The sequence below is a fragment of the Penicillium citrinum genome (assembly GCF_028827155.1).
Source record: "Penicillium citrinum strain IBT 23319 chromosome Unknown utg000001l:1.0-4955037.0:1.0-4956770.0, whole genome shotgun sequence".
Lineage (NCBI taxonomy): Eukaryota > Fungi > Ascomycota > Eurotiomycetes > Eurotiales > Aspergillaceae > Penicillium > Penicillium citrinum.
In genome coordinates this window covers 2,263,768-2,276,730 of record NW_026622686.1, presented here as the reverse complement: position 1 = coordinate 2,276,730, position 12,963 = coordinate 2,263,768, and the positions used below count along the sequence as shown (strand labels likewise).

Here is a 12,963-nt window from a genome sequence, read left to right as displayed (position 1 = left end):
ATTCTGACTAGATGAAAGCATTGTGGGAGCCATCGAAGACCTGGTTTTCTGAGGTTGAGGGCGTGTGATATTCAAAATGGCGACAATCAACCCCATATTCAAATGGGAACTTTCCATTGGTGGAACTTCCTTCCATTAAAGCTACCTAAGTCGGTACTGAGTGATTCAAACAGTACTGCACAAAATTGTTTCAAAAAAAAAAAAACCTGTCCAGTACGACTTCATCTGGTGGTAAATCGAGTTGTACCCATTTTCATGTGGACCGCGACTGATGTGGAGAGAACGGGGATAACGCCGAAATGCCCACGTGATTTCTACAATCCTGAGCTCTTGGGGAATTGTGTTTAGTGGAGAAGGATGGAGAAACGACGTAAGTCTCCCTATACTTCCTTATTAGTTGATTTTATTAAAGTATCATTCATCATTTCTAGGTCCCCATTAATCGTCTCTGAATTACAATCTGCACGAGTCAATTGCATGTTACACACATTGCAAAGCACACACTATCTATGCTATGAATGATGGCAGATTCGGTAGCGGATCACATTGAGGAAATCTCAGATGCAACCCAGGAAGTCTCGTTTAATAAAACGGAAAAATCGAAATCCTACGCAGATACGACTCCAGATAATGAGATTTCCCACGCAATCTATCCAGAGACATGGCGGTTTGAGAATTGGATCCCTGGAGGGTACAGCCAATCCAGAATGTTGAAATGCAAAAATCCTTCGACGATGTGCAAGACGATCAACTTGTTTGCTGGTACCAGACACCTTGATCTAGTTGCCCCGGACAATTTTCACTAACTTGTTCTGAAGGTATCGCCATTTGCTTCTATGGATATGACCAAGGTGTGATGTCCATGGTCAATCTCAACCCAGACTACCAAAAGCTTATGGGAATTTATCCTCTCGCGGGTAAGGTCTTTCCATTATCTCTTTAAAATAAAATAAACAGTCTATCTCATTAATGCAAGGAAGCTCTCGAAACACGGCTGCTGAGGGTGGTATCGTGGCTGTCTATTACGGTGGCACCATTATTGGATCGCTCATGGCAGGATGTTTGGCAGATCGATGTGGACGCATCAAATCAATCGTCTTTGGCTGCCTCTGGGCTGCGCTCGGCGCCGTACTTCAGACATCCGCTTACAATATTACTTGGATGTGCTTTGGACGTGTGATCGGTGAGTCGATGGGTTTGGGATGGACTTTGGCTTTCGAAAATAATGTAACAATTGAATCTAGCTGGTATTGGGGTCGGTGCGATCGATTGTGTCATTCCAGTCTGGTCAGCGGAGGTCAGCAGTCATTCTGCTCGAGGAGCATTTCTGGCCCTCGAATTCGTTATGGTAAGACTTTTGTCAACAATATTACACTAAGCACGCTGGCTTTTTTATCTGTTCTAAACGCTCTCCAGAATATCGGTGGCTTGGCATTGGCCTACTGGATAGAATACTTTGCCTCTTTGAACTCGAACGAGGCCATGGCTTGGCGCACACCACTTGCCCTTCAACTGGTTTTTATCTTTGTGATCGGAGTTGGCATCAATTTCTTCCCCGAATCGCCTCGTTGGCTAATGAAGATGGGACGCTGTCAGCAGGCACGAGATATCTTACAGACCATCAGAACCGGGGATATCGAACCTGAAGCAGAAGAGATCATGCAGACTGTACAACACGAACTGAAAGTATCCTCAGCGAACCAGTACCTCTCCATGATTTTCCCACATGATGCATATACAAGATCTTTGCGATGGAGGGTAGTCCTTGCTGTATGGCTGCAAATCATGCAAGAGCTTGTCGGTATTGGAGTGGTCACTGTCTACGCAGTCGACTTGTTTTCCACCGCAGGCTTTGACGACAATTTATCCAAACTATTGGCTGGGTTTAACAATATCAGTTATATGTTCTCAGTCTTCTTTGCAGTGATTACACTAGATCGCTATGGTCGCCGACGTAAGTATATAGACGACCTGTTCATGATTTCATTGCTAACTCTAGCAGAAACAATGGTCTGGGGTGCTACCGTGATGGGGCTCACTCTTCTTGTTGCCGGAATTCTAGATATGTACGCACAGGAAGGTGGACTAAATCAGAGGAAATTTGGAGCCGGCGTTGCAGCCATGACTTTTTTTTATACTGCTACATTCGGCGCTACGTGGCTGACTACGCCTTGGCTTTATCCAACTGAGGTATGATTGATTTTTGGTCTCTGAGATACGATACTCACCTGAGATAGATTTTCCCACTCACCGTGCGTGCCAAAGGAGGTGCATGGTCTGTCGTTGGCTGGTCTATCGGGAATGGCGTCGTGACAATGATCACGCCTTTCTTATTCCAGGCTATTGGCTATGGCACTCTCTTGCTCCTCGCCGGTCTAAACTTCTTCGTAATCCCATTCATCGTTCTCTTCTATCCAGAAACAGCTGGTCGAAGGCTGGAACAGATGGATGTTTTCTTTGAAAATGCTGGGAGTTACAATGTGTTCGTGGGCAGTAAAAACATTAAAAAGAAAGGAAACGATGATTGGCGGTGGACGAAGAAGGTCTCCACGAAGGATAGCCCTGTGGGTTGAGGAATTTTGATTTAGCAGGGATTCGTGGTAGCAACCAGTAGATCGGCGCCTTAATAGAAGGAAGAGGAGCAAACCATCAAACTCAGGCTCTTGATGCAACATTTATCAGGCCCGAATAAAGCGAACTTTCACTATAGAGATTGGCTGATTGAATGGCAGTTTTCTATTCAATAGACAAATCCAGCATCAACACTGACTCTATCACTTACCATAATTTCTTTGTCTTTAATATTTCCCCATTCACCATTTTCATCATGAAGGCCAGATATTCTAAGTGTTCATTCAAAGCTTCGAAGAATGTTCCATCCCTTTGTATTAGACCTCGCCAAAAAAATTAGATGACGAAGACCTCCAAGAGTCTCTGGATATTTTGCGAGAAGCCTAGCTACCCGGAAGTCATTTCAAAACCGTTCGACAGTCCGTGTTCCAAGGTAAACTCCGATCAACCGAAGGTGTGGAGTTGACCATATCAAAAAGATGGAGTCGCAGGCCGGCGAGAACGGCGAAAACTCCGTGAATCTCAACGGAGAGACAGCTGAGGTACAAAATTGGATATCACTTCTTATCTTATTTAAAGACGAGGCTTATATTATATAGCAACTTCAAATATTCTTACGTTTGATTTCAACTTCAGCAAGTTCTCTGCTAGCCTGTTTTCTATCTTTCAAAAAGACAGCGCCAATATTGAATAAATCTGTCAATGCGGAAATCCGAGGTGCGTCAATTCGATTTGCCCTCTCTTCCTTTAAAATTTGCAGCTATTAATATCAAGCTCGCAGAACTTGTCATTCGTCCTCAAGGACATCCAAAAATTGGAATTTGAAGATAGACCAATTCCTGAGTTGCAAGATCCCAACGATGTTTTGGTTAGAGTGCAATTCACTGGAATCTGTGGAAGCGACGTGAGTAGTCCATTTTTTTTTGATCTAGATAAATCCTATTCTAATTTAATTGCAGGTACACTATTGGAAATGTGGCAAAATCGGGCCGTTCAAAGTCGAACAGCCCATGATTCTCGGACATGAGTCCTCTGGAACCGTCGAGCGAGTAGGTAGTAATGTTATGACACTAAAAGTGGGTGATCGGGTGGCCATGGAGCCTGGGGAGCCATGCCGTCGATGCGATATGTGCAAGATTGGAAAATACAATCTTTGCCCTGCAATGGCATTTGCCGCTACTCCTCCCTATGATGGCACCCTCACCAAGTATTATCGTCTTCCCGAAGACTTATGTTATCGGCTGCCAGATAGTATGAGTCTGGAGGAGGGTGCACTCGTTGAGCCACTCAGTGTTGCAGTCCATCTTGTGCGGCAGGCAGCCGTATCGCCTGGTAAATCAATTGTCATTTACGGTGCTGGACCGGTTGGACTGCTCTGCTGCGCCGTTGCAAAGGCATTTGGAGCCAAAAAGATTATCGCTGTCGACATTCAGCCTGCCAGGTTGGAAGTTGCCGGACAATTTGAGGCGACGTCAACCTTTCTACCCGACACCAACTCGGCTGCAGAAAACGCTGCGCGTCTACAGATGGAAAACAAGCTCGGAACGGGTGCAGATATTGTTATCGACGCGTCTGGAGTGGAAGCATCGATCAATTCCGGCATTCACGTTCTTCGCCCAGGTGGTACTTACGTCCAAGGAGGCATGGGCCGTGATGAAGTTAATTTCCCTATCACGACCGCCTGCACGAAAGAATTGAACATTAAGGGTAGCTTTCGGTATTCTAGTGGTGATTATAAGCTTGCTGTTCAGCTTATTGCCACTCAACAAGTCAAAGCCCGCGATTTGATTACAGATGTCGTGAGGTTTGAGGATGCCGAGCGGGCTTTTCAGCAGGCTAAGGCTGGAAAGGGCATAAAGGTTCTAATTGAAGGGCCAAAGGAGTAGTATTTCAGAGAAAAGAGGGCCGAAAGTATTTCCAATGAGCAAATCGAGATATATTTGCGGGATTGGCGCATATAGAGGAATTCGATGAAATAGAAAGGTTTTTACTACAGAAATAACTTGTATATCGTCGGGTCGTAAATAGAATTCAAACAAAACTACTACAAAAGGATCTTAGGGCATTAATCGGGCCCAATTATCCTATTCCCAGATTCCAATAGGTCCTGCGTCGTTCAGCAGGGGACTCATGTCAATGAAGATAATTCCATTGTTCGGTAAGGAACCATATCCATCTCGCCCGCCAAGATCTCTTAAGGACCATGCTAGTTTCCTTACGGGAATGTTTCCTCGAATGATGATATTTCCAATTAACCAAATCCAGTGTACGTAGTTAATCTTTTATGTGGGGTGGTCCCGGGACTCTACTTGGGCTGTTGTGGACTCCTCGGGGAAAACGGCGAACTCGCCGAGCTCCCAAGGATGTGGACAATTGCATCGTGATCAAGTTTACTCCTCTCAGAGGGATAAATTCATCTCAACGACTCTTTCAAAATTACGGTGCAGTTCCAACTTCAATATCGAAGGGAGTCTAACAAGAGGTCTAGAGCAATAATAGGCCATTGCGGTTAGGAGTTCGCCTGACTTCCCAGGTCCTGTTTATCTATGTTCTTTACTTTGGATTGATTCAGACTATGGAACGCTACTATATTGGCATTGATGTCGGAACAGGCAGTGCACGTGCATGCCTCATTGATGAAACTGGCGAGATTGTTGATGTAGCATCAGAAAATATTGGGCTTTGGCAACCACAGCAGGAATATTACGTATGTTTCACATCCTAACATATGGATAATGTGCTCTATTCTATCATTTACATTTCTTTTTGGAAAAACCCGGCATTAATGTATCTTCTCTATTTAGGAGCAATCAACCTCGGACATCTGGCGATGTATCTGCTCGGTGGTCCGTCGCACGCTCGAAAATAAGCAAATCTCGCCAGATCTTGTTCACGGCATTGGGTTTGACGCAACTTGCTCCTTGGCACTTTTCTCAGCCGAGACCAACAAACCGGTCTCTGTCACAGGCCCCTACTTCAACAGTGATCGCAATGTTATTCTTTGGTTAGATCATCGTGCCGCTGAAGAGACAGAAAGAATCAATGCCACTGGCCATAAGGTTTTACGCTATGTTGGTGGGAAGATGTCTCTCGAAATGGAAGTACCCAAGATTCTGTGGTTGAAAAATAATATGCCAAAGAAGGTTTTTTCTGACTGCAAGTTCTTCGACCTTGTTGATGCTTTGACGCATATTGCCACTGGTGGAGAAACAAGAAGCTTCTCCAGTATGGTTTGTAAACAGGCATACCTACCGAAAGGCGTTGAAGGCAGCGTTATTGGATGGCAGGAAGAATTCCTACAGGAGATTGGTCTGGGTGAATTGGGGGATCACTCATTTGATCGTCTTGGGGGTATTGATGGGGAGGTACACATCTTCACCTGCGGGTAGCCAAGCAGGAACCCCTTTGACAGAGCAAAAAGCTAACTTTATATGATTAGTCTGGTCGCCATCTTCACGCGGGTGAATTTGCGGGAACCCTTTGTAAAGAAGCTGCTAGCGAACTGGGGCTTAGGCAAGGAATTGCCATTGGAGCTGGCGTGATTGATGCATATGCCGGATGGATAGGCACCGTCGGTGCTAAAGTCGATATTGAAGAGCACGTACTCAACCCAGATTCAAACCCGCTTATAAATGGCTCAAATGGAAAAAGTGGAGTTTTCTCGCGTCTGGCTGTCGTTGCTGGAACGTCATCATGCCACCTGGCTATGTCGCCTGATCCTGTGTTTGTCCCTGGAATCTGGGGCCCATACCGAGATACCATTTTTCCCGACTGCTGGATGGCCGAGGGTGGCCAGTCTGCTACTGGTCAGCTACTCAAACATGTGATTGAAACACATCCAGCTTTTGAACAAGCCCAGCTGAATGCCAAAGGGCGTGAGTTGAGTATCTTTCAATTCCTCAATACTCGGCTTCACGAATTAGCGATCGAGCGGAAGATGCCATGTGTGGCGGATTTGGCACGGCATTTCTTCTTTTACGGAGATCTGTTTGGTAATCGATCCCCTTTGGCCGATTCCAAAATGACAGGGTCTGTGGTTGGTCTTTCGAGTGATATTTCCATCGAAGGCCTTGCACTCCATTATTATGGCACCTTGGAATTCATTGCCTTACAAACTAAACAGATCGTGGACACCATGAACAAATCAGGGCACCAAATCCGGTCAGTCTTCATGTCAGGATCGCAGTGCCAGAATGATATCCTGGTCAACTTGATTGCCTCGGCATGCGATATGCCTGTTGTGATTCCTCGCTATGTCCATGCGGCTGTTTGCCATGGGGCCGCAATGTTAGGCGTTAAAGCGGCTAGTGTGAATGCACAGGGTACAACAGACGATTTGTGGGATGTGATCAATCGCATGAGTCAGCCAGGCCAGGCATTTTATCCTTCAAAAAATGAGCATGAAAGGGCGCTCCTTCAAGCAAAATACGAGGTATTTAAGGATCAATTTTTGAGGCAGCGAGAGTACCGCGCTATAGTGGACAATGCAACAAAGGATTTGTGATCTCGCTTTTTATGAGGTCTAGCTTTCGATCAATATGAGCTCCTTTGATAGCATAGTCCTTCATTTTCTAAATTTGAAGATAGCTGACATTATACTGTAATGTACAATATCATAGTACTGGAGTTATAGACCCGATCAAGATTCCATAGCAATTTCGCAAATGCAATACCAATAGACTTTTCTAGATGCATTATTTTATCACTATATCTCAATTTTAGTTATTATCTTATTCTACATACACTAGCCACAGTATACATAGTTAACGACAGTAAATTGTAATAAATATAGCCCCGAGAACACCAGAATGGGGATTATACCCCCTCTACATGTTGAGAGGTAGCCGCTTCCTTCCTATTATCCGGGCTACGAAAATAGTGCTGGTTTGATTAGAAAGGGATTTGTCACGGTGTACTGTATCTTTTACGTAAAATTGAGCGTTTCGATCTTTGATTCCATGATTGTCTTAAAGAAACGATATACCAAAAACACCAAAAACTGTTGTTCTGCTACAGTAACAAATTTTAATACTTAGAGATCTATTAAGAAAACCATCAAACACTCTATCGAGCCCATCAAAAACAATACTAAATCAGACTATCAAAGACCACTGTATAGCACTACACAACACTGCACTACTGGCACAAGAAAACACATATTTATACACCACAAATGAGAAACAGTAGCAGACACACCTCTGACCTAATAGGCAAATACTCTGCGATAGTGATATAACAGTTGAAGAGGATTTACAGCTAGTTCGGCAACTAGATTTGCTAGACAAAGCTATTCAGATAGATTCGCATATACAGAGCAAACTGCCTAATCAGGCAGCTGGATCGGCTACCAGGGCTCCGCCTGGGTATAGTGGATGTAGGGAGATTGGCCACAGAATCAATTCATATAAAAATTGCTGTATTTAAATTGATTAATGCGATTTGGGTAGTAGTATCTTCTTTAAAGAAAATAGATATAGTAGGAGTTGACCGCTCGCCCGTGGATTACGTTGCAGTTGGAGGCTTTGTCAACCATTAGGTCCACTTGTCGGCTCTAATCAAATTTAATATTCCTATACAGTATTTCCGGAAATTGGTGTAACCCCTAAACTCTTGAATTGTTCCCCAAACCCTTAATGCCAATAAATGCTAAACTGTTTTTGATGGTCATGTTTCGCTGCCTTGGCGTCGATGCTGTATCGTAAATAATCGGATTATCGTGATAGCGGAAAGCGCGTCTACTCCAGTTAAATTCGCAAATCTACCTTTGATTATCAAATTGTTCCTAGCCCGTCCTTGTACTAACTAAGCGACTTTCACCACTGTGAGATACTATAAGATGTTAATTGCGTTATATCTAGAGCAGATAACTTCATTTGTCCACTGTGATTGAGTCGTATTAACTAAACCCCTGGATAAGGTTTCGTAAGCATCGGCTCAACACAATATCCTAGTCCACTCTTCTAACGGGCAACTGGTCATGGCCAAGGTTCATTATTATACGCGAGCCAGAAGGAGGATTTGATCTCGACCATGAACCTATGTATAATTTTATCTTGTTGATACTTGAATATCTTGCCTCCAGTGCCATCTCTCGCACGCTGTGTACGGGAATTGAATTCGTGTGCCAAATGTTTTGCTCTCGTTTACCAGATACAGACCGCCGCTACTACGAACACCTTTTAAAGGATCCTTACAGCGTTTTCTTCATTTCCAATGGACGTATTTTCCCCTCATATACATCTTCCGTCATTCGATCCTTGGCAGATGGCTTGCTTCAGCATCTAAGAAACTCCAACGCGAGCTCAAAACACGGCCCTCTTTGATGGTTGCTAGCAAATGTTGGTCCGGTCGATCAAGAACGGTGATATCATTCAGGGGGTTAGCATTCAAAATCAGCATGTCGGCGGCAAACCCTGGAGCAATCTTGCCGAGAAAGCTATCCTGTCTCAGCATTCGCGCAGGAGTCGTGGTGGCACTTCGAAGAATCTCCGCCGGTGTTTGGATATTGCCTCGAATGGCAAATTCTTTACTTTGGGCATAATGCAAGGGACCTAAGAGATCTGTGCCAAAGCATATATCTACCCCCACCTTATTGGCTATTTCCAGGGCGCGGAGCCCTTTGTCTAGAACTTCGCGGTTTTTGTTCGCAGAAACAGAGGGGAGGAACCCGCTGAACTCTGGAGCGGCCATCGTTGCATATGTCACTAAAGTGGGCGTGAGGAAGACGCAATTTTGCTTCATCATTTCGGCTGTTTTTTCGTCAATGAGATTACCATGTTCAATCCCCTTGACTCCTTGTTTGATAGCCTGCTGGATCGCCTGCGGTGTATATGCGTGGGAAGTAACGTATGTGCCCGCATTATTGGCCACTGTTACAATCGCCCTGATTTCCTCATCGGAGAATTGAAGGTGTTGAATTTGGTCTGTAGGACTAGCGACCCCACCGCCACCCATGATTTTGATGAAGTCTGAGCCCTGTCGCAGCTCCTCGCGGGCATATTTCAGACACTGATCAACCCCATCCACGATACGCCCAATTCCATTGACATGCCCCGCGCAGCATTCGTTTGGATCTTGTCGTTGACGACGATCTCCATGGCCACCCGTTTGAGAGAGGGCATGTCCAGCAATGAATAACCTCGGCCCACATATGATGCCCTCTTGGAGTGCTTCCTTCAAAGCAAGGGAGGCTCCTCCGCAATCTCGGACCGTTGTGAACCCACGGGCCAGCATGGACTTGCAAACGCTCGGTTGCCGCAAGAGACTTTGGTCGTTACTTATTTCTTTCATTTCCCGAAGGCTCAAAGACCCAGGAACTGCAGCGATGTGGACATGGGAATCAATCAAACCCGGGCAGATGTATTTGCCTCCCATGTCGACCTTCACTGCTTCAAAGTCGTTATTGTCGGTAGTTTCATCTCCGTGGGTGCTGACTGATGATATAAGTCCATCAGAGAGTTTGACCGTCATGTTTTTCAAGACTGTACCACTGTCGGTGTCAACCAAGTTGGCAGACGTGAAGATGTATGTCCGTTGAGGTTTTGGCTGCCAAGGCTTGGCAATATACTGAAGGTTGGTAGAATCAGTTGTCATGGTGAAATGGTGACAAGGCAAAGCATGTAACGGAAGTTATAAATGATAAGTCAGGTTTAGATATATCTCGAAGACTCGTTCTTGATTCTATAGGCAGATAATAGGATAAAAGAGAAAAATACAGCCTTTGCCACTGCAGCGTCAGCAGCTCTTATAATGTAGTCTGCACAGGATATAAGCAGGAGGCCGATTGATTGCTAGTATAAATGGATCCACTCCCAGTTTCGGCATTTTTTCCCTAAATCGATAAATAAAAGCTTTTATGCCATAATTTGACGTGCGGGTACACGTACCCGCATACCAAACCTGCACGAGTTGCCAAAGGTGACGGGCGAGACTGCGGGTACTTGTACCCGCAAATTTCACCGCCTACCGCCTACCTATCACAAGTTCTCTGTCCGCTGTCCCATAACCGATAAAGCAGCGAAAGATAAAGCTAAAGTCAAGGGCTAAGACGATACTTTGCTCTCCTTGGGGACCCACGCAGCCACTCACTATCAATAAATGTCGAGAGATAGGCAGATCTGGGGTCTGGGGTTACACAACAGCTTTAAATATATATAAAGCCTCCTAAAACTATCTTCTCCGAGTTGCCTCTCTCTGCTTAATGAAATTCGAGTTTCACACTCCTTCAAGTTGCATGTCAATTATTAGTTCAATCAACCAGTACCAACCAGTCAAGCCATCATGATTCAAACCGAAGCCAAAGCCTCAAAATTGAAGTTGGATCAGTCCAACCCGGAGGCTGGCCCTCAAGCAGGCATATCAACAATACTTGTTGACCATGAGATGGAGAGCCGTGTCAAAAGGAAGATTGATGCAATTGTTTTGCCATTGGTAAGGCGTTTGGCATCCCGCCAATAGAAGACCGTGAGAATGACATACTGATGGCAAGAGACATAAAGATGTGCTTGGTATTCTTTTCCCAGTGTAAGTTATTCAGGTTCTAAGGAGCTCATGTTGCTTTGCTTTTGGATACCCGCTAATGTCTTATTCAGACCTTGACAAACAGAGTCTAAGTTACGCCGGCGTGTTTGGATTGATAGATGACCTACAACTTCACGGCACCCAGTTCGCCTGGTTAGGGTCCATATTTTACGTTGGACAGCTGGTGGCGGAGTTCCCAGCCATGTATTTGATGAGCCGTTTGCCCCTTGCCAAATTTGTATCCTGTCTGATGTGAGTTTTATACTGGAAATGCCGTGATAATACTAACAAACACTGGCTGGATCTAGCATACTATGGGGTGGAATTTGCATGGTAATTTACCTATATATTATGTGTCAAACATATGCGTGTTCTAAAGCTCACTGAAATCAAAATAGTGCCTAGCAGCAGCAACCACCTTTTCATCTTTCATGGGTGTTCGGTTTGCCCTTGGGTTGGCTGAAGGTGCTGTTTCACCTGCCTTCGTGACCCTCACTAGTATCTGGTATAAAAAAAGCGAGCATCCACTACGAATTGGGTAGGATATCTTCAAAATGCCCAAATCTAGTATTAAGTCTTAACCTGATCATCAAATTTGAATTTTAGTCTATGGATCAGCTGCAATGGACTGGCTCAGATCCTGGGTGCTTTGATAATGTATGGCATCGGCCACAATCATATGGCCATTTCCAGATGGAAGGCAATGTTCATGGTCTGCGGAGCTCTCACGATCTTCCTTGGAGTTCTATTCTTTTTTTTAATGCCGGCTGGGCCTGAGTCGGCGTGGTTTCTCAATAACCAAGAGCGGCTAATAGCTATGCAACGACTGAAAGCAGAAACAGAAGGTGGAGACCAAACGAACTTTTCCATCCCTCAACTGAAAGAAACGGTCAGGGATATCCGAGCGTATTTGAGTTTCCTATTCGGTGTTCTCATAACACTTCCTTCGCCGGTCATTGCAGTGAGTCGCACAGTTCTTTGAAAGAAGTCGCATCTTGTGTAATTGTTGACTCTGTTTCCGAGATAGTTTGCTTCACTTATCATCTACTCTTTAGGATATTCAAACTTTGAAACCATGCTTTACACCTCACCGGCAGGTGCAGTTCAGATTATATTTGTTTGGGTTGGAATATTTCTCTGCTTCTTATGGCCGAATCGTCGGTGTGCTATCATAATCAGCCTTACAATCATCCCACTCACTGGAATCATCCTATTGTTTGTGCTTCCATTATCATCAGGGTGGGGTATGATTGCTGCGTCATGGCTGGTATGTTGATGGCTGAACTCCTTATCCCTTAATCTCCCTCCCCCTAACCTTTTTTTTTCCCAACGTGCTGACGTCAATGATTTTTTTTCTCCCATAGGCCTCTGTCATCTCAAACATCTTCTCAATTCTACTCAGCCTGTACGCATCCAATACCCGCGGAAATACCAAAAAAGCCATTATCAACGCTTTATTCTTTGTTGGCTATGCTCTTGGTGCTATATGTGGACCACTACTCTGGAACGCTGAAAATGCACCCAGGTATCGTAGTGGTCTCATATTGGCTCTGATTAGCTGGATTGTTTTCATTCCCACCGTGGTGGTATATTGGTATGTATGTGCTCATGAGAACAAGCACCGGTCTCGGGTAGAGGTAGATCCTTGCCAATGTGCTGCGGGGCCTACTGGAAGAGATTTGACAGACAAAGAAGACATGCATTTCCGATATACCCTTTGACTCATGCCGTTGGGTCTTGGACATGTTCACTTGTAGTGACTGGACAATGATAGGTGATGTACAGCAAGTCATTGAAATTAAGATGGAAAAGAAGAAGAAAAATTTGCCATTCATACTAGATACAGAATATGTAGTCCATATTCAACCATTT

At 44.7% G+C, this 12,963-nt stretch overlaps 5 protein-coding genes across 5 annotated transcripts; 4 read left to right on the top strand and 1 right to left on the bottom strand.

The window, feature by feature from the left end:
• Positions 1–521: 521 nt before the first annotated feature.
• Positions 522–2,573, top strand: N7469_000852 (uncharacterized protein; the record flags this gene model as incomplete). The annotated part of the gene is made up of 4 exons (XM_056639772.1): positions 522–762; positions 819–922; positions 958–2,190; positions 2,238–2,573. 4 exons carry the CDS (start codon positions 522–524, stop codon positions 2,571–2,573), a joined length of 1,914 nt encoding a protein of 637 aa, XP_056505529.1.
• A 700-nt stretch (positions 2,574–3,273) lies between these two features.
• Positions 3,274–4,457, top strand: N7469_000851 (NAD(P)-dependent alcohol dehydrogenase; the record flags this gene model as incomplete). Its single annotated transcript, XM_056639771.1, has 3 exons — positions 3,274–3,288; positions 3,353–3,475; positions 3,531–4,457. 3 exons carry the CDS (start codon positions 3,274–3,276, stop codon positions 4,455–4,457), a joined length of 1,065 nt encoding a protein of 354 aa, XP_056505528.1.
• A 689-nt stretch (positions 4,458–5,146) lies between these two features.
• N7469_000850 (FGGY-family carbohydrate kinase) lies at positions 5,147–7,075 on the top strand (the record flags this gene model as incomplete). The annotated part of the gene is made up of 3 exons (XM_056639770.1): positions 5,147–5,278; positions 5,376–5,936; positions 6,011–7,075. The coding sequence occupies 3 exons, from the start codon at positions 5,147–5,149 to the stop codon at positions 7,073–7,075; spliced, it is 1,758 nt and encodes a 585-aa protein (XP_056505527.1).
• Positions 7,076–8,817: 1,742 nt separating this feature from the next.
• Positions 8,818–10,164, bottom strand: N7469_000849 (metal-dependent hydrolase family protein; the record flags this gene model as incomplete). The annotated part of the gene is made up of 1 exon (XM_056639769.1): positions 8,818–10,164. The coding sequence occupies one exon, from the start codon at positions 10,162–10,164 to the stop codon at positions 8,818–8,820; it is 1,347 nt and encodes a 448-aa protein (XP_056505526.1).
• A 687-nt stretch (positions 10,165–10,851) lies between these two features.
• On the top strand, positions 10,852–12,812 carry N7469_000848 (uncharacterized protein; the record flags this gene model as incomplete). Its single annotated transcript, XM_056639768.1, has 6 exons — positions 10,852–11,001; positions 11,108–11,329; positions 11,490–11,629; positions 11,698–12,052; positions 12,119–12,358; positions 12,456–12,812. 6 exons carry the CDS (start codon positions 10,852–10,854, stop codon positions 12,810–12,812), a joined length of 1,464 nt encoding a protein of 487 aa, XP_056505525.1.
• Between the last annotated feature and the right edge of the window lie 151 nt (positions 12,813–12,963).